This window comes from Xiphophorus maculatus, chromosome 19 (genome assembly GCF_002775205.1).
Source record: "Xiphophorus maculatus strain JP 163 A chromosome 19, X_maculatus-5.0-male, whole genome shotgun sequence".
In the NCBI taxonomy this organism is placed as follows: Eukaryota; Metazoa; Chordata; class Actinopteri; order Cyprinodontiformes; family Poeciliidae; genus Xiphophorus; species Xiphophorus maculatus.
Window position 1 is genome coordinate 15,086,829 of NC_036461.1, and position 20,948 is coordinate 15,107,776.

Here is a 20,948-nt window from a genome sequence, read left to right on the forward strand (position 1 = left end):
AAACATCTCCATGTAAATTATGGATTATATTTCTTACTTATTATTCTTAGGTCTAATTCCTGATTTAATTGAAGTAAACACAAAAGAAAAATTAATTAGACGATAACAGTAATTCTATATCTCTTCTACTAAAGCTAAGAAGAAAGAATAATAACTGAATGTTTAACATATTATCTAAACGTAAAATATGCTATCCTTTTCTGTCTCTGGAGTTTAAAGAATCTGGAGACTTGTATCTTGATTTTGAGGTACATCAATAAATCAATCATTTGAAGAGAAAAATTAGATAACTACATCAGGTCCTGTAGCTCTCCAGGTTCCATTTCTCAGCATTTGTTCAACCTGAAGATCGTTCTGTGGCTGGGACATAGCAGCCGGCACAGATGCTCTTAGTGGTTTCCTGCTTTGGATAATTCCACATCCGAATTGGAAACAAATTAAAATCCCTTGTAAGAGAATCACTTGAGACAGTGAATGTTTGGTGCTTACATGCTCCACAGACAATATACACATAAACTGTTCTAGTTAGTCAAGCTAAACATTAATATTAGATGCTACAGAAAGTTTAAGATATCCATATTCATTTTGTCTTTAAAATATTAGTAAATTCCTATTGAACTGCAGAGCTGTGTAACACTGGCTGCTCTCTCTCGCCTCATCGGTCAATGATTAGGATAAAAAGACGTCCTAAGTAGCTTATTCTACTCAAATAATAAGTGTGATACACAAAAGCATGCTACTTTTTTTTTTTTGTCTTTCTGGATTTCTGTTTGGACTCTGAATCAGTGAAAAGAGCTCTGGAAATCAAAGGTGTAACCAGTTTGATTCTGGCAGAAAAGTGCCACCTTGACAACTAATAAGAAATATAATCTTCTTTCTACTCCACCATTTCAATTACTTAAACTGGTGGAAAGCAAAAATGTAAATCACTGTCAGTCAAATGGCATATATAAGGTCTTGCATGTTTTTTACCCAATCTCTTGGATAACAAAGTCAAGGATACATTTCAGAGTTTAACATATTCATTCTTATTAAAAATTCAGTTATCATTTATTTTCAAATTACTTTTTAAAATTTACTTTTAGAATTTCTGACAGCTCCCAACTAGGCTCATTCATATTTTAAAGAACACTTTGACATCTATTAGCAGACATTCAGAAATCTTCTTTTGAATACAACACTTCAGGGTCATAATAACATTCATGTTCTGTGTTTTTAAGACCCCAGGAAGCTATTAGTGTGGCATAAGCTGCTGTTTGGCCACCCAGTTTGAATTACATTTCACATTTATGCTGTTTTTGTAACCATGGCTACATTTGTACCTCTGTTTTAACACCACAAATGGTTTCACTTTGAAGTAAGTCACAAAGCTCATTTGTAAATGCAGAAATCACAGGATTTCATTAACAATAGAAACTGAGATGTCAGGAAGCACACAGAGTACTCCGTCTAAAACCAATTCTGTCCCAAAGCATAATAAGGCTTCATCGTTCTTCACCCAGAAGTTGTCTAATCATTTCAAAGTTGTTTTAGTTGTTAAATCATATTTGCCTCTCCTCAGGTACTGGCTCCAATTCAACGCAGAAGATGGACTTGGTCCCGGTTCAGCCATGTCTCTCGACAACATCTCTTTCAGCATGGACTGCTTCCTGGCATGTGAGTTTTATAAAAATCTTATTTTTTCCAGAATTGTTTTTAGCACTTGATTGTGATTAAGATTTTTTTGACAGTGCTTGATTTATTGAGTTTCTCAGGCAAAATGACTGGTGGATGATGAGCTCAGTAAAATTGATATATCACTTTTATTTAAAGGTTTTATCAGGAAAAAAATGAGCTAAATGAACCTCAGCGCTTTATTTAATTGACAAAAATAATTGAGCCCATTCTTAGCACATTCATAGGAAACAAAGGGGAAGCAGTTTTTTGGTACAAAACCCCCCCCTAAACAACTCATTAATGAGTAACCTCCATACATAATAGCTGAATTTTTGTTTGTCTGGTTCATTAAGGTGTGTGTTAACACAAACCAAGGCGGGAAGGCATGAGCAATAATCTCTGAGAAGCAATAATTTTTACCCACCAATCTGGGAAGAGCTTCCAAGTGATTAAAGTCAATCTTCATGGAGTGAGGAAGATTTTTGGAAATCATTTAACATAAATAAACAATCCATCTGCAAACTTTGGCAAGTATGTTGAGTGCTAACCTTCTGAAATGTTCTTCAGGTGATAAAAGGTCGACTTTGTAATTATCTTTGTATCTCATGAAGACACAAAGTCTCATCTGAGTCCAACACTGCACTGTAAGTAAACTGGGTCATGGAAAACATGAATGTGATCACGGCAGCAGCAAATCTGCAACAGAATAGTTGGTGAAAATTCAAACAATTAAGACGTTGCAGTGGCCTAGTCAAAGTCCAGACTCCAGAAACAAATATTTAGTAAAGGGTGGGCCAAACCTCTCCCACAACGATGTGAGCGATTGATAAAGTCACACGGAATATGTTTACTACAGATTAGTAAATATACTGTAGTTCCTTCCTTTATTAAACTACTGGTTGTAAACAGGTTTTCACTCATTGCTTCTGCATTTTGGTCTTCTTTATTTAAATAAGGTAAAATATCCTGTTAGTCTATATTTTTGCACTAGATAAATATATGATAATTGCCATTTAAGCACATTTTCTTTTGTTAAATTAGTTGTAAATTGTAAGCCAAAGCCATTTAAAGGCAGTTTTACTGTAGATGACAATATTTCTACTCCACTTTAAGAAAATGGTGTTAGGTAAACCTGCTTGCAGACTTGGCTCCACATAGATGAGCAAATCTTTGTAGAAATGACAGTCAATGATATTTCTTTAAAAGCACTTTCTCTAAGAACATCTGATGTGGTTCTAAAATGTCAGAGCTGTTTCTGGCTGATTGATGAGGGTTTATGTTCCAGTGTTTTACTGCTAGCTTAGAAAGGTCAACCCTCGAGTCACCTCTTCAGATATTTTTGTGTTATAACTGAGGCAGTTTATTGGTACGAAAACATGAGAGCGATGACAGCCGTGTAAGAATGGGAATGAAAGGTTAGGAGTTCAGAGCCTCCCCCTGTGTCTGCCTATTTGAGGGAACCTGTTTGAACTGTGATGAGAATAGTAATGACTCAAGCATCTCCGACGCCGAATATAACTCTAACAGACAGAGCTGTGCTCAGATGGAGCAGTGGTGAAGTATTATTCTCTGAAGGGCAGGGACATGGCAGGCTCACACTCATGCATCATCTGATGCTTGTAGGTTAATTATTACACTGATCCTGTCAGGATATGGAGGCTTGTTGTGCCAAAAACTGTTAGATTTTAGATATCCTGGAAATGGTTTAGCACTTATCTAGATTCCAGTATTCATTTCTTTCGCAATTCATCAGTGCAGACACAATCTCAACATAGTTAATCAGCTGAATGCGGTGTGACCAACTAGCGGAGGAGGGGTCATCATCATCCTCCATCACCCAGCCTTACTGGGCCAAGGACTGTTTTATTTAAGCACATGACATTTTAAAGAAAATATTTGTGCACCAATTTATGTTTTATGTCCTCCGTAGCGGCATCGCCGGAATGACAACACTGTGAGGGATCATCTATTCCCTTTTTGCTCTTTTTCCAGATGAAAAGTTCTTCATCTTGCAGCCCGTATCTATTACCACCAGCCGCACTTGACACAGTCGCTTTTTATTGCCTATATGTCCAATAGAGCCAACATGAGATGTGGGCACTCGTAACGGTGTAATTTCCAAGAGTGATTACTGTGACTGAATCACATGATGGATATCTGTGCTGAGTGACACACAACACTGTAATGTGTTTTGGTAGGAAAACATATCGGGAACATATTATGCAGAGGATCAGCCATCCGTGGCTGTTACCCTACACATCTCTGTGCTGCGACGTGATATATGGTTGGAAAATCACGGTGATGATGCATCTGTTGCCCTTCAGGTGTTGGACTTGGCTGTCAGTTTTAGCATTTTAGTTTCATCCATTATCATTAAATTAGTTTATTGGGTAAGACAGCATAGGAAGTTCATTCTTCTCTTTGTGAATGTGTGCCTTTGTTTATTTCCACAGAAATTACCAGAACATGGAGTTTGGATTAAAAAATATATATTTTATTTAGAAATACAAGCTAAGACATATATAATAATATTAAAAGGTAGTGATGATGGTTATAAAATATCTTTCTATGACAACTTCATGATCAGGATTAATTGCAGCTTTTATTTATTGGACTCAACAAAAATCAGAACAATGAAGAAGTGTGTGGAGATTTAGGAGGGATAATTGTAGATTTAGACTAGTTTGTAAAATCTTTTGGAGCCATTTTTAAACAACTGCAGATTTTAAGATAATTACTTACAACAATTTTACATAACTACAAGGTATTTGGAAGCGTCACCAAATCAAACAGCTCCAGGATTGAAGCTGGGGAGTTTAAACAAAACCGTGAGCCTAAACACACATCAAAACTGGTTTTGGAATCGATAAAGGAGGAAAAGATTATTCTTCTGGAATGGATTCCAAAAAGCTCCAAATTATTGGATAAGTGTTCATGGTTTAAAGCCAGCCAACCAATAAAACTCAACCAATTCTGCCAAGACGATTGGTCAAATATCCAACCAGATTTATGACAGTAGCTTGTTGAAGACAACAAAAACTGTCAGTCGAGGTGCGTTTTGTGAAAGGACATTCAACCCATTATTTGTGGGGGTATAACTGCGTCTTTGAACCTGTATGTATAAATTTGAACCTGATAAAAGCGATTATAAATGTTTAGTAATTTAATCCTGGAGAAAATAATGATTCAAATAAATAATTTTAAGGTCAACATTCAACATTTATAAATCTCTGAACAGAGATGTTCAGAAAGAACAGGTCTGTTCTTGAATTTATTGAAAACTTGTTTCTTCCAGCCACATCATTTATAGTTCCTTTTTTTTGTTATTGCTTTGCTAATTACAAAATATTTACTTGAATTTTTATCTGCTACTTGTAATGATAATACAGATACAGGTTTTTATCAATTACCCCTTAAAAGTGCTGGCATTAAGAAACAAAGACCAGACATTTCACAAACCCTCAGTGCATTTGCAGTGAATACTTCTAAGGCTGATTAAAGTGTTTTATTCATACCCAGGGCCTCATTCATAATCTAATTTAGGATTAATTAGTTCTCCAGTATCACCTAAACAGTTAGTACTTATTAATACGCCCATACTCTACAGTGGAGATGAGCTCGTCTCTAAGCAAAGTCTGGACTTGACATAAACAAATTCTCCTGCAGGTCAAAGTAAGACTGCGGTGAACTTTACATGAGCTTTATGAACAGTGGATAAAAGGTCAGCTATCAATTACCAGACAGAGGGATTTATGTTTGGCTGTCCTGTTCTCCTTTATGAGTTCTTATAATTAAAGCCTTAGCTTTTTCTTTTTTTAGTTTCAACCAGAACTCGGCATTCTTATTCAGTGACTTATCGTTTTTTTTATAAATGTTATATTTTAGTGAAATTACAACATATCACAACACCACCTAGCTTGTGATTTCACATGAGAAGAGTAAGTGGTTAAATGAATAAATACATTATCAACTGCCAATAGTTTATTTTATGTAAATTGATGCAACATCTTCAGGCTCATATGTCATGTAGACAGTAATATAGTCAATATAAATGCTTAAGGTAGGACAACACCACAAAATGCAATCGTCAGGATATTGTAAGTTAGAGGTTTAAATTTCCATCTAATGGACCAAACAGCACCATCTGTTCTCCTCATGTGAAAACAAAAGAATTGGAGGAAACATGTAAAACAAAGAAGTAAGGATAAAGACTCAAAACTATGTCCATTTTGTATGTAGCAATAGTTATTTTTGCAATTCCAGGTGTATGCACATAGATTTAAGCAAATATGATGTTTCAAGTTGAAATATTGATATATGGTGGTGATGTTAAAAAGCTCAGAATTATTGATCCCCCTATGAATTTCTTGTTACTGCATTTACAACACATTACTAGTTTCAGAACATCAAATACAGTTGACAAACATCAAATGAGTAAATTCAAAAAGAGGTTTTGAAATAATGATTTTAGAATCAGAAAAAAATCAGAACGCATACTTTCCTTATAGTTGAATGACCCGTAAGCCCATTAAATGGTTGTCCCACCTTTCCATGGAGTCATGTTTCATCCTTCGAAGGCCAGATTTGAAGACGGATTATGTCCCAGCAATGTGGCATAATAGGTCTTAATCTAGAATATAGGCTGCCCATATTCAAAGACTTTTCCAAATCCTTGTTATCCATGGATTTGACGGCTAGGTCTGGTGTCTTCGCAGACCACGCTATATCAAGTTTTCTTACAGGTCAAACAGAATATTTTTGTTTTTGTAACAATGGCAGATGAAGCAGGAAATGGAACAGGAGTGGAGAACAGTTTTAAATATAAGTATATTAATGCTTGGTGGTACAAAAGTTAAGCTAAATGTGTTAAGCAGTTTTGTTGTTAGGATTTTGTCATTCACGTCAACATGTATTTTAAAAAAAGTAGGTATTGAGAAAAATTAACTAATTTAATTAATTAATCTAAATCATTAGAAAGAGACACACAAAATAAAACTTTTTCGATTACCATTTTTACCAGCTTGAGTTTAGCGCTGTCACAGTTGATAGGAACAGGACAAATACTGAGATAAGAGCAGGAATACATCTGAAGGCTGGACGGTCCAAATTCATCTCACTTACTTTCTCTATGGTCGACGAAGGACGCAGCTCCATCTTTGCTTTCGTCATTTGCCACCTGCAGTACTTAGATCATCTACCAGAGGGCATTCATAAATGTTTGAGCAAAATTTCAATTATGGAACAGAAGTAAAAGCCTAAGAAATGCTAAATCTAAAATGATATGTGTGGCATTAAAGAATTAAACACAGATCTCTACATTTGACTTAAAGCAGCATTGCTATTATAAACAAAATTCTAAAATATTGTCTATTTATTAACCCTGTGTTTCCCACCCATCCTGGCATGAAAACTGTTAAAGACTTGAGACATTTTGAGATGTGCCGGTGTGGTAACAAGGTGCCTCTGCCCCCTCACCCCCCACTCTCCTGTCCCCCCAGCAACAGGTCTCTGGGGCGCCTCAGGTAGCTTATAGCACGATACTAATGAACAGCGACAGTCACGGCCGCTGATGCCCTGCCCTGTGGATCAAGCAGCTCAGTGCTGGACCTGAGCAAGCGAGCTCTTGTTCCCGCTGCAGCTGCATACCAATGCTGCAACGTGTTGTTATGCCCAGAATAACAATGCAGGCAAGTTTATTAGCAACTCTGTCGAAGATTCAAAAAGTTGGTGAATTTACTGACAACAAGTGAAACATCTACAGGTCCTAGTTACAGAAAGATACGACTGCATAGAGTCCTTCTCCTGAGCAAACGGTCACTGCAATCACTCTTATGCTGCACGTAATCTCTATCTGTATCAATGCTCCTGAGCTGCAGTCTTAAACAATCATATTTGTGTGTGGATTGTGGAGTGAGGGAATGAGATATTGATTTTCCTGCAGCCACATCTGAAAAAAAAATTCACAGCTGAGTTTTTCAAACATTTGAAGACAAAATTACATGATTTTTTTTCTTTTTTTTTTTTTTTTGCCACAGGTAACGTTCAGCAGAGACATCAGCTGCAGCAATTAGGTCCAAAGCTGCATATTTAATGCCAGACTAGAGATTTATGATCAGACAACCATTTAACAGCAAATTTTGCCCAGAAGAAGAGTTGAGGCACGTTAAAGTTTAATAGTTTGCTGTAATTCAAAGCGAAAATATTTTGGTTTGACCAAATCCAGCTCTGCCACAAAGCAGAAGGTTTCTAAAGCTCTTAGCTGCTGAGGGACCCCCCTGCCATATTGTCGTAAATGGTGAGACTTCTGCCTGAGGTGACGGGGGATCCGGGATGGTAGAGCGGGAGTGCTGTTGTGCTAAAATGATTACAGAGATAAAGATGAAAAGTCTTGTTTATCTCCCCTGATGCTGCTGCAATGATGTAGGAGGGTAAAAAGCAGGTCTGATTTGTTCTCACCAAGGAGGCAAATGACACATTGTGGGCAAGTCGTCGGCTCATCGCAATTAAGAAACCCGCAGTCAGATTTCAGCTGGAGTTCCTGTAAATCTTTTTCAGCTTCTCTGAAGCAATATTCGCTCATCACAAGAAATTTGGTGAAATATAAATATGCGACTAGTAACAGTAGAAATATTTGAGGCTTAAAAAGGAAAAAATAACAAAATAAACTTACAAAATAAACCTTTTTTGCCTTTTTGCCAAACAGCGCAGCTCTGCGGGGAGTAACACGAAGCTGCAGTATGAACAGCCGGTCTGACGTTATGCTGTGTAAGACGGCTGCAAACCGTCACTGTGTTTCTTCTTTATAAAATGCAAATTAACTGCAGAAGCCATAAAATTGGCCTCTCCGTGAGCAAATCCACATAGAGAATAGGAATAGGTTTTAATATGTGGGTTATGTGACTATAAAGGATCATTTACAATTTCAAGTTTTTGCTCTGGGCACAGAAGTCTCAGAGTTATTCATAACCTGAAGTCTGGATGTGGCTGAAACAATCACAATATTATATTTCTGCATTATTTACTGAGAGAAGGAAGGGAAATAGCCTTAATTTGAACCTGCCTGTCTTTTCGCTCCGGGTTTATTAAGTCAATAAAATCCAACAAAATATTTCTTTGACTTTGTAGAGTAAATACCTGAATTTGCACAGCAACAATCAAGGCTCATGATGGAGAAACATAGCTAGGATGTGTAAAGAAAAATCAACAGTAACAGGTGAATAGAATCTGTGATCAGAGCAGAAAGTTTGGATCTAAAGCTGTGAAAAAAAGATCATTTAGGCAGCTTGAATACTGTTGTTTTTCTGTATGTCCTAAACTAGGACAAACAGTACAACAACAAAACACTCTGAGAATGTGTGTGGCACTGTACAGAGGTAGGAAAGATTATCAAATAATGAGCGAGAGACTGGAGTGTCATTCAGGGTGATGAAACACTGAGTCACATCTTTTTGATCCACTGTTCAAAGGTATTAGGAAATGGCCTGCTTTACAGGGTAATCATGGGTTGTTTTTGTAAAATTGGTAAATCAGAAAGAACTTACTGTTCATCTTTTGTGAACTGAAAAAGAAAACTAATTTTGTATTTGTAAGCTGAAACGGCTTGCAAGGTTTTGAATTAGATAGCATGTTTACAGGTCAGGTGTGCTATTTGTACTAGTAATAGTAATTATTGTACTGTCTGCTGCTTTTTTCTACCAACCAAGCAGTGATGTAGCCATCCATCTTCTGTTTATTTGAGTTTGGGTCACAGAGGTAACATATCCAGGAGTAAAAACGTAGACATCCCTCTATTCTATATCCATTTCCAGCTGATTCTCCAACCTTTCTATTCCAGAAAGGAAATACACTAACCAGGTGTTCCTCTTTAGCTTCTTGTTTTCGCAAATAGCAAAAGAAAAATCTGAACAATTTCAAATAAATGTGCTTAACCTTTTGGATCCATGTGTTAAATGTGAGACTTTGGTTTTAGAGAAACATTTCTGACTCCTTTTTGAAACTCTGCCAGGAGTAATTACTATATTTCTGAAGGTAAAACAGGGTCCAATCCAGTTCAGTCAAGGTGTACTTAATAAATTAGCCAGTGAGTGCATAGTCTCTCTCAGGGGTCTGGTCAAAGCAGGACAAATCTCAGGAAAACCTCTTATGGAAGTTTCTTCTGCTACTGATAGAGCAAACAACCAGGTTGGATTGAAGTAATAAATACACTAATATTTTAAATTATTAAAACAAAGTTCCAGAAAGTTAAAATTCTTGTCACTCCACAATTACGATTTTAGATTTGCACTTTCAGGACTGTGTATGTTAGGTTAGCTTGTTGACACAATGCTAACCCAGACTTTGAGCTGCTGAAATATGCAAGGAAGGATTACTTTCACTGTGGACAGTGTTGTATTTTTTGCATCGGAGTGATCTCTGAATCCCTGTAGGAGTGAAACATGCCCACAAAATTTTATAGTCTTTGCTGTTAGTCACAGCGATCCTCTTGCGGCTTCTTTCTGGTGCGCTGTGGTGAATTAAATATCAACCTAGAGACTGCAAGATGGGAATTTAACTTCTGTCAGACCAATTAAAGATCTTGTTGGAGGAATACAGTTTTCATTTTAAGGTTCCCTCTTCTCATTTGGCTCTGTATATACGGTAGTTGATTTTAATCTCACTCAGGACCCAGATGCTTCTTCTTCTTTATTGCCATTCTTCTCTTTGGATCTAATAACTAAACAATTAGCAAACAAGACGTCAACAAACTAAAGGTTTAAAAAAAAAACAGGGTCTCTGTCAGATTCTTTTATTATTTGAAGTTGCTGCCAATCAGAAAAGCTTTATGTAAATGCTGCCGAGATTTTCCACATATCTTTCTGAATCTTACTTACAGCTAAGAGAAAGAGAAAGTTTCTCCTGACTTTCCATACAAATCACAGACGATTGGGTGCAAAGGGAGCAGCAACCTGATCAGGTGGAAGCTCATTTCAGCTGCTTGTATCCAGGTCATGATCCTGTCTAATAACTATAAAGGCCTTGGAAAGTAGACATAGCAGTAATAGTTTAACTTTTTAGCATAACTTTTTCTTCGTCCTAGCTAGTATCAGAGCCTGTATCTGCTTCATTTGACTATTCCACACCCACTCTATTCTGCCATCCTAGACCAGAATACTTGAACATCCCATGCTTGTGGCAGACTTGCTCCCAGTGGTACCAGAATGGCCTCAGAAGTGGAGAGCCTGAGTGTCATCCCAGCTGCTTTTCACTGAGATCCATCAGTGATCTTTTCTTTTACTGATCATATTCCTGTTTCCATTAGAAAATAAGACAAAAAAAAACAAAGATGTTAGTTTTATAAATAAAAAGCTTTTTTTTTTTTGTAAAAGCGCCTCCTTTAAATGCATTTCTTTTTACTAAAAGAGAGAGGCACACAATGTGTTAAGAGAGGCTTTTTGTGTGTCTCTCTTTTAGAGAGACACATTCACAAAAAGCAACTATTTACAGCATTCTTGGTAATTAGAACAGTGATGCCATTAAAGATTTAAAACCTCTGGCTCTGAATCACATTTTTCACTAAAGACTAAAATACAAGTTGCTGCCTTGGGTGAAAAATAAAGACCAAATGTTTTTCTATTTCATTATGCATATCACACCTTGACATTTTATATTTCTTTCACTAAACAATTTAGAAAGATTAATTTAACTCATGACTTCTGTGAATGACTGTAACAAGAGCAAATTATAAAACTTGACTGCGTACCAATCTACATTCCCACACAAAACTCGCATAAGTGAGTTTTGTGTGGGAATAACTTGACAGACCTGCTCAGAGTCATGACCTTTACCCCCTTATGTACCTTTGGTAGAGACTGTAAGCAAAATCTCCTGACAACATCAATGCCTGACCTCCTAAACTTTGCATAAATTAAACACCTCATTAATTAAGTAAAGAGCTGTAAGTCCTTTTAGTTTACAATATGTGTGGCTACAGGTTTGATGAATTGCTAAAAATTAACCAGACTGAATTGTGCTTCCACGTCTTCTGCTAGATAAAGACTGGATGAGATGGAGGGAAGGATGTGTTTCTCTCTGCTGTGTGACCAGAGGTGGCATAAACTAAAAGAATCACCACTGCTGGTGGCTTGACACACCCCCTGAGATCTTTACTCACTTTTGCTTTTTTCTCTGAATTTCTTTTGTTTAATTTCAGCAAACGGGGAGTTTCCACCGGTGGCCACCAGCATAACCCAACTCCCATTATTACCTACCAGTAAGACTCCAGTACCTGACATCAGAAGCCCTCCGGTGATTGCCACAGATTATTGTAAGTGTGTTTTATTGCAATAAATTAGATGCATGTGTGAGTGAATGAAGGAAAAAAGGAATCTGGTGTTTTTTGCATCTCTAACACCTGTTTTGCCCTCTCCCACACACTCACCCCTACACGCTTTAATGAGCTACAAATACTCTTGTCCTGCTGGGTATGGTGTCAGTGTGTGGCCTGGAACAAAGTAAGTGTGCCCCCTACTGGTGTGCTCTGTGTTCAACAGCTGAGCGAGTGAATCAGAGATCTCCTTCGGCATTAAATGGAGCAGGACGGACAGTTTTGAAGTGTAAAACCGTCCAATTTGTCTCCAGAGAATGTCAGTGGAGCCAGATCCACTGACTTGACATTTTTCATCTCGCACTCTGTAAATTTCTTACTTCAAAAGAGTAAAGACAAGCAGAGGTTCGTTTTGCAGATTCTAAGCTGCAAGTTAGTTACTTTACTATGAGATCTTCTCAGAAATGTTCTTCCGCAGAAGCACTTTGAAGTACTTGAAATGCATTTTGAACTTTTGAAAACGTCTCCTCTAAAAGTTATCAGAGTATCTCCTCATAGTTTAATGTCTTCTGATGATTTTATTTGTCAGCCATGGCTTCTAGCACTTTGATTATTTACATGAAAGGACCAGTGTTACTGTTCAAATGCAGTGACCAGAAAACTGGTACTTATCATGTTCACTGACCACAAAGCAAACATCACATCTGGCACATATGTAGAGCTGCACAATAGGAAAATAATAAGCCAGGCTTCTATATACGGTTGTTTATGGTTTTATTGAACATTAAAAGAAAGCACACCCTAATAATAATTTCCAATACTTCTGGATTTCCTTGGTTATGCAATTATTTGCATTTTAATTAACATTTTTGAATACTCAATGGATTACATGCTGTTAATATTTTACAAACAAAAGTAAAGCAGATATGAAAGTTATAGTTACACCCTCACTGCCTCCATAAGACATGAGAACGAAAGTAGCAGCAAAAGTGCAATTAATTCATTGTCATCAACTGTGACGGCCTCTACTAAAGTTTTATGTTGTCCTGGAACCTTGAGCTGAGAGTTAACCCAATGCCAACATGAAAAGACATTGAGAATGACCTTCATAAGCAACAATTATTCCTTATCAATTGAGTTATAAAGCCCTTTCAAACTATTCAAAGTCCATCCTTTTACAATTATTTATGCTATTGTGGAAAACATTTATCCTGAGATTGGATGTCTGAGCAAAATCAGACAGAGTATCAATGCTTAGAGAAATAATAATAATAATAATAATAATTAATAAAGCTCAATTTAAAATTGATTGGTAATTTATCTACAAATGACCTTACAGCCTTTCACACAGGCTTTATTTAAACATGCACACAAAAATGTAGAAAATCAAACATTTAGAGTCAGAATAGAGTTAGATTTTATCCAAGGTCATTGCCAATGTGCATCCTTAGCACTGTGGCTCTGGAACAGTACTGCCGTTGTTGAGGTTATGACTCTGTCAATAAAATGGTCTTTAATTAGGAAGGGGACCTGGTTCTGACTTTATTCCTAGGTCACATGGAAACACCAAGTGTGTTATTAGTTTTTTCCTAAAAATCCAGGTTAGCAGCAAATAATGAAGAAAGAAATGACCGAATTACAAGGTTGGAAACAAAATGTTATGTAGTCACTGAAATAACTTGGAATGCAACATGAAATTGATCTGGACAGCTCAGAGAAAGGAATGTGGTCTGTGTCACTTGTGCTTTTAATTGATGTTTAAAATGCCTGATACACACTCAATTCCTCTTTCATGCTTTGGCCTTATGATATTTACCATATATTGTCAAGGATTAAACTTTCTATCTTCAGGCAAGGTTAAGGCATCTGATTTCTAACCAACTCGCCAGCCATGTAAACCCGAAGGCCAAAATACTTATGACCTCCTCTCAAATATTACAAAAACATCACCCACAATATCCCATGGCTATATCGACGTCTAAACTTTCATTTCTCTATTACTTATGAACACTGCACAGTGTTTATGCCATTGTGTTTTGGTTTTCATCAATGTAAGTAAAGTCTGTACATCCCTGTTAAATATTACGGTTTTGTAACATTAAAATAATATTAATCTAAAATAACTATAAACACATTCATACTCGTTGATTATGAGTCATTAAACACCAAACTAAATTTAAAGTGCTTCAAGCTAACATCAAATAAAGTTAAACTACTCTAGTAGACATTTCCTGACATGTTCAAAGTTCCGTCTAAAAGTTAAAGCATATTCTTCTTCTGAGACTGTCTGAAGCACCATTGAGTTCATATAAAGGTATCAGTCAGAACAAGGTTACAAATAAATTCTCAGTTCATTTAGTTAGCAATAGAACATGGTCAAGATAGTTCATCAAGTGGGAAAAATATGTGCAGGAGTAAAATTCCCAAGAACTTCACGTACCTCCTAAATCAATGAAAAGACGAGAAGAAATGTGGTCAGGCCGAGTGCCTAGAGCCCAACAGCAACATTAAATGAGTGGCAGAAATTTCGGGCAAGAACAGAAATTGCCTCGTGGGAACTAGGGCTATGACATCTTTACCAGAAAAAAAAATGTGTTAAATATTCCTCTTTAATTGCTCTATATTTTGAAACGTGGCTAGTACGGACTGAATGCCTTTGTTTACTTCTTCTACTGCCGTTGCCAAACTACAGCCCTACATAGGCAGACTACAGGTATAAAACAGCAGAAAATTGACATCATAGTTCACAAATCTTCCTTCTGTTCACAGACTGGCCACAGTGATAGACTACTTAATAGGACATAGTGTTATCATAAAATGAAAAGGTTCCCCACAGTATTAGTTTAGGGATGTCCACTACCACAATATTTTTAGTTTTTCCCTGAAAAGATTCCATTTTTTTCACTATTGGGTTCTCCATCACAAGCCCTGGCGTTGTGGAGTGTGAGGACTTTTTATATCCAATGCAGTCCAACAACTTTGAGGTCTGGTTATAAAAGGTCTGCTTGTGTCTTTTAAATGCTGTTTGCTGAATTTGAGTTGGCACCAATTCACTCAACTGAAGCTGCTAAAGCCTCACAGGAGCCACAGAAGAAAACAGTTATCAAATTAAAGATTCTGAGTTTCTACAAAATGAAAATATTTACTTTGGTATTTAAAAAACACAACACATTCTGGAAAGCTTCAAAGATTCAGCAGCGTATTTTTACACGGAGAGAGGCGAGTGGGTAGAAACCTTAGGAGCAGCTCAAAGAGGAACCGTCTTTATTGTATGTTTGCAGACTAATTGACTAAAGTTTTTAGGATTATCCAATTTAATGCCTTAGGAATGTAGAACAATGAAGTGACTGTGTGAGGGAATGTTTAATATCTGACACAGCAGACACAAGAGCCAGGCAGTTTCTGCAGAGAAACATCCAAGTGTCTTAAGATATTTGCTTCAAGGGCAGAAAGAAAGTGGTATAATAGGTTTACACAAGTAATACTTAGGATGGTTGGGAAAAGGGCAGCAGGCCTCAAAGAAGGATGGGAGTTTGAAATCCCACTGCTCTCGCCCTTGTGATTATCATAGATATTAAGTCAGGGGGAAAGAAGTTGAAGTTTGGCGTTGGCCCTTCCACAGGCAGCCTTCAGCGGCTGCCATTCGACAGCATCCTTCTTTAGCCTGGTGCTTTGACATGTGGAGGACAGCATGGCAGGCCTGATGAGGGCTTTAGCTCAGCAGATCTGTCACTCCAACAAGCCTCTCATCTTCCCCCGGACACACTGGGTGATTAACCCCACCAAACGTTCATGTCTCCCCTCACTCTCCTCTTCACCCCACTATCTGGGACGCAGATATTTTGTTCCCTTTCATTTCTACATTTGTCTCTTGTCTCTAGCATGTAAAAAGCTGTTATTGACTCTCTCTTTGCTTGTATCACTGCCTTCTCACTCTGCCATCCCGTCTCACTGTCAGAACTTGCTCTGATCTCAGTCTGTTGCCCCACTTTTTTCCTCCCATCCCCCTGACTTCACCTTGATTCTTTTCTTTTTGTTTATGCTTTTTTTCCTTCATGAATTTACTTCCTCTTTGGGAGCAGAAACTTTTAGTTCTCACAAACGTTATGCTCTGCAGCATCCGTACCTGACTCATTGTTTATTTATTTGTATAAGAGATGGATCAGAATAAGGATACATACAGTATATGCCTGAATAATTCTTAAGTTTTAGACCAAGAACCTTTCATTTGTTTCTTGAATTAATGCAGAAATTTATTATGAAGCTCATTTTGTTGTAATAATAGTTTGTCATGGTCTCCACAGCTTCCTTCCTCAAAAAAAAAAATTAAACATGTGGGTGTAAGCTTGAAGAAGTGGAGCTTTGAAAATAAAAAAAAATAAAAAAACTCCAGTTCTGTGAGGTATATGAAGTACATGGGTTGCTTATGATCCACCTGACATTACATGTAATGTTTTCTGAAGGTTAAAAAAATTCAAGAGCAAGATTTTTTTCCCTTTTCTATTCCAAACTTAATTGGCATGACAAAAGAAGTGGATCTTCAGCTGTGCTGAAAGACCATATGCATGTTGCAGCATTGAAATAAGGATAATAGCAGCGGTTAGTTTGTTATTAGTGCAATATTTCTACAGCATTTACATCAGGGGTTGGCAATTAAATTTCCGGAAGGATCACATGTTGTTTCATTGTTGTTTTTATTGTTTTTGAAGGCCATATCATCAGCTAAATTAAAATATTTCAAAAAATAGATGAGAAGATATTCTCTAAAGTAGTTATGGACAAGCTATCCAATATTATTTGGAGACAATTTTTGTTAATATGTAAAATTTCAAGTGTCAAACATTCACACTCTGCACAACCTGACTCAACCTGCTCTAATGCCCACACCTGATGTGTGTATTTGTGGGTAAACTCAGAGTGTGGTAGGACACTGAGTTGGAGTAAAGAAGGAGAATAATCTGTAAAATGTGGGCTAATAACAACATCAGCATTGCAGTTTTTACCAGTAGTATCGCTATTAAATATTAATTGGGCATCTTTACTTTAAATGTTTTTACTGGCTACAGAAAACAATAGTCAAATGCTTTTGAACAGTGAAAGGCAGCATGCCTCATTAACCACTGAAACATTATATTGTGATACTGCATTTAGTTAACTTTTAGAAAAACATTGACTGAAATGTGTGCTGGATGCTACTTTCAAGCTTGACTCCATCTGATTTCACCGGAGGGGGGCTACATGATATCAGATAATTGGATTGCAAAGTTACTTCCAACACTTGTTGTGACCTTTAGCATCTACTGCAAAACTCCATCCAACTTGCTAAAAATCATTTTTTCACAGGAAGTGACCAATCATAACAACCAAAAATAACAACCAACAAATCATGTATTCCAAGCTGTATTTTGCTAATTAATCAGCACATTAACTGATACTGAAATTATGTATAGTTTCGCCTTTACTCAGAAGCCTGTGAGTTGGTAGTAACTCTTATAGAAAGGTTTGAAGAGGTAAAACTTTATACATGTTATTTTTTAAATGTTCTATTCAAAACCACAAGTCTAGGACCTTTATAGGACCTAAAAATACAGTATATAAAATTTGCCTGTATGTCTACTTTGCCTTTTGTGTTAGAATATAAAGCCAGTCTCAGTTTTCTTTGTCTTCTGGATATGTTTGCTTGTCTGTGGCTGTCAAAGATTTTCTAAGCTTTGAAACAATAAGTCCTTATAGCAGACTGTCATGATGCCTCAACATATCACTGTGTTCACTTTTTATCCAGCAGGATGTGAAAGGATTAGATTCTTTAAACAAACCCTTCTCCATTTAAAGACGAGCCAGTTTCATTCACAAAACAGCAGCAGCAGCCCAAAGTTTGTAGATGAGAAATGGCATCAAATCAAAGTTGGACAACATGTTGATTGAAGCATTCTGATGGGTTCTGACAACAGACGCCATCCCTTGAGCGCTGTCTACAGAAAAGAGCTTCAGCCATTTTAGGTTTGCGCATTAGCTGCACAGAATAAAAATCTGTCAGCTTCAATTGTTTCCTTGTTTTTTTAATAACTGACCTACAAAAATTCCTTATAAAGTGTTATTTTCAGCTGAAGATGGAAACAAGCAGTCACCCAGTCGGATATAAGATGGATACTGAGTCACATAAACCAGGGGTTTTAATTCATTTTAGTCTTTACTCTTCAGGTTTTTATTTTAGCATTCAGAGCCAGTCTTAGTGTGACAGTCTTGATGTATCTTTCTAATGACCAGCCCAAAGAAGACACCAGCTGCAGGATAAGGTGTGCTCATCTTAAAACAGGACGCCAGTGAGGAATAAATTGCTATTGTGCTCAATGCTGTGTGTTTTTTTGTTTTTTTTTAAAAGGGTGAGTCTTATTGGTGATAAAATTAGGGATCAGTAGGATGAAGAAGCTAACAGATAATGAAAACTTAAGGCAAAACCCGTTCCTGTAGTAGTTTTTTTCCCCTTTAGGTAGAAGTACATTTCCATAAAACAGTGGAAATTCAACTATTTTAATTATTAAAACCTTTAGAGCAACCTTTACAAAGAATGAGATTAAAAATCAGACTGTTGAACCAAAATTATTCTTTAGGTATCATAATCTGATGGATTTGATCTGCATTTTACATATTTTGAATAAATTTGGTTTATGACCTGCTTAGCATTTCACAAGATCACCGTGTTCCCTTTGTAGTGTTCATTTAGTCTCTTCCATTAGTTTCCCCCAGTTGCATCAGTCTCCTGTTACCGACACAGCTGTCAACTATTAGCATCAATTCCTTGTCTCCATCCCAGTAATACATAGAGTCCCGTCAGGCATGACATCATGACAGTTGAAGTGATCCTCTCCATCATATCACCTGTTAGTGGGTGGGATATATTAGGCAACCAGTGAGCATTTTGTTGTTAGTTGAATTGTTAGAAGATGGAAAATAGACACAGGTGAGTATTTGGTAGTGTGATGAGAAGAAAGCGTCGATGGCTTCTTCAAAACTGCAGCTCCTCAAGTCCTTGTACACGCTTTCAGAAAAACAGTTTTCCATGATGGTTCGGACCTCTTTCAGCTTGTTTAAGACAAACAGGTCCTATAAAAAATATCTACTGGCTCAATTGTGGTTCTGGATACAAAAGTAGATATTTAGGTTCACTACAAAAATATATATTTATACTCAAATGGACACATGAAACTACCAGAGATTTTAACCAAAAGTGAAATTACAAAAGAAAAGAAAATAACATTTGCTCTTTTTACATTAGCATGAGGAACATGTTGTTCAAATCTGAGACTCTGTGGCCTTTTTTTATATAACAGCACCATTACCAAGATTAGCTCACTTTACACCACAGTCGACCAGGAACAGTTCACTTACTCGCATTTTATGTGATCGACACTGATGATCACAATATGTTGCCATGCAATGAAAGCAGATCTCTCCTGTGTTTGACCCGTCACTGCATCGAATGGCCGGGTCTGTTTAAAGAGCTGCCGTCAGCTTTAATGCAGCCTCAAAGCCCTGATTGACTCAGTTGTTTCCTGACTTATGGGGATGAATCCACCCAGGCCGAATGTCATCATGGCAAGAGTTTAAAAAAGAAAAATCTAAATCTGAAGATTTCTGCTTTTGACATGACGTGCCTTGCAGCGCAGTCTGACAAAAGCTCGGTCCATCTGCCTCTTTGTCCGTCCGTCTGTTACAAGCAGAAATGCTCAGATGCTGCTGATCAGTGGTTCTCAATGATTTCTGCATGCCAGAAGTACATTGGTATTGTTGATACTCTCTGCCCCCAAAAATGCCTTTGTTGGCCATAAAGAAATAAAATTTTCTTCTATAATGCAAAAAACACCATCTGGAGTCACTTTAAGAACCGCTACATGAGTCACGACGTATTTACTGTTGACGTTCAGAGGTCATGGAGAATGCTGGGATGTTGCTGCAGGAGCTTCAGTCCAATCAGAAACATCCTCCTTCTTCTTTCTCATGAAGTTTTTCTTCTCTGCTGCACATTTAGAACAATTTCCCTCTGATGAACACTGCCAGCCCTCTTGCTGATGGAGGCCACCGCTTGTTATGGTAATTGCTTACTACTGGTGGCAAAGTTCATGGGTTCATGTAGTACTCAGGCAGGGATACAGTCCACTGGGATGTCTTTTGCATCTGGATTCATACTTGTTGGAAGTGAGAGGACCAGACGAGTGTGAACAGAGCGGTTATTAGAGAGGACTCTCATCTCTGAGAGCTCATCTTGTTTTTGTTTGCTCTGCCCAAGTGCTCATCACAGAGTTAGTCATTACGCCAGCTGTGTGGTGGGTTTTCGACGGGAATTCACTCACACTGGACCAATAAGAACTACAAAATGGGGTCAAGTGGGAAACCATCTGGACATGAGGGAATCATTTCAAACACAAGAATGGTTTGTGCTCAACACCGAATGAATTTATGTCATAGGGGCCAAACTTCACAAATACAAATAACTTAAACAGAGAGAGATTATGTTGCTGCCTTCACTATTTAAGAATGCCTGGCCTTACCTGGTAATCATTGATATTATTGATATCATATTGATATTAGTCACCATGTCTCTTTCTCACAGAGTCATGTGTTGAAAATCGCATTGCATAATATAGAGTTTCTGATTTACATCTATGCTTTGACTAGGCCTTTGTACCTTTGATTCTTTTCTCTTTCAGCTATTGAGTTGTAGATTTGATGCTGCGTTTGAAATCGATGCCCTCTTAGTGACCCAGTTTGTGCTAAGCTTCATCTGTTAGACAGATTGCTTCACAGTCGACCTTCCAGCCAGGTCCTGTGGCTGGGAAACGAGAATAAATCATGAAGTAAATGAACGGATTTGCAGCTGTACCCTTTCACCTGTTACAGTATACTTTGGACAATAGAAGTTACAAGCTCAAATCATCACCCACCACCATGCTTGACAGTTGACTTGACGTGTTTGTCCAGATATGAAGTT

The 20,948-nt window shown here is 37.3% G+C and overlaps 1 protein-coding gene across 3 annotated transcripts in view; it reads left to right on the top strand.

The window, feature by feature from the left end:
• Positions 1-20,948, top strand: part of alk (ALK receptor tyrosine kinase) — a 408,994-nt gene that overhangs the window by 350,811 nt on the left and 37,235 nt on the right. For all 3 annotated transcript variants that reach the window (XM_023352508.1, XM_023352509.1, XM_023352510.1), the window contains 2 exons: positions 1,562-1,656; positions 11,846-11,959. In XM_023352508.1, the coding sequence (XP_023208276.1) occupies positions 1,562-1,656; positions 11,846-11,959 (209 nt within the window). The remainder of the gene's footprint in view (positions 1-1,561; positions 1,657-11,845; positions 11,960-20,948) is intronic.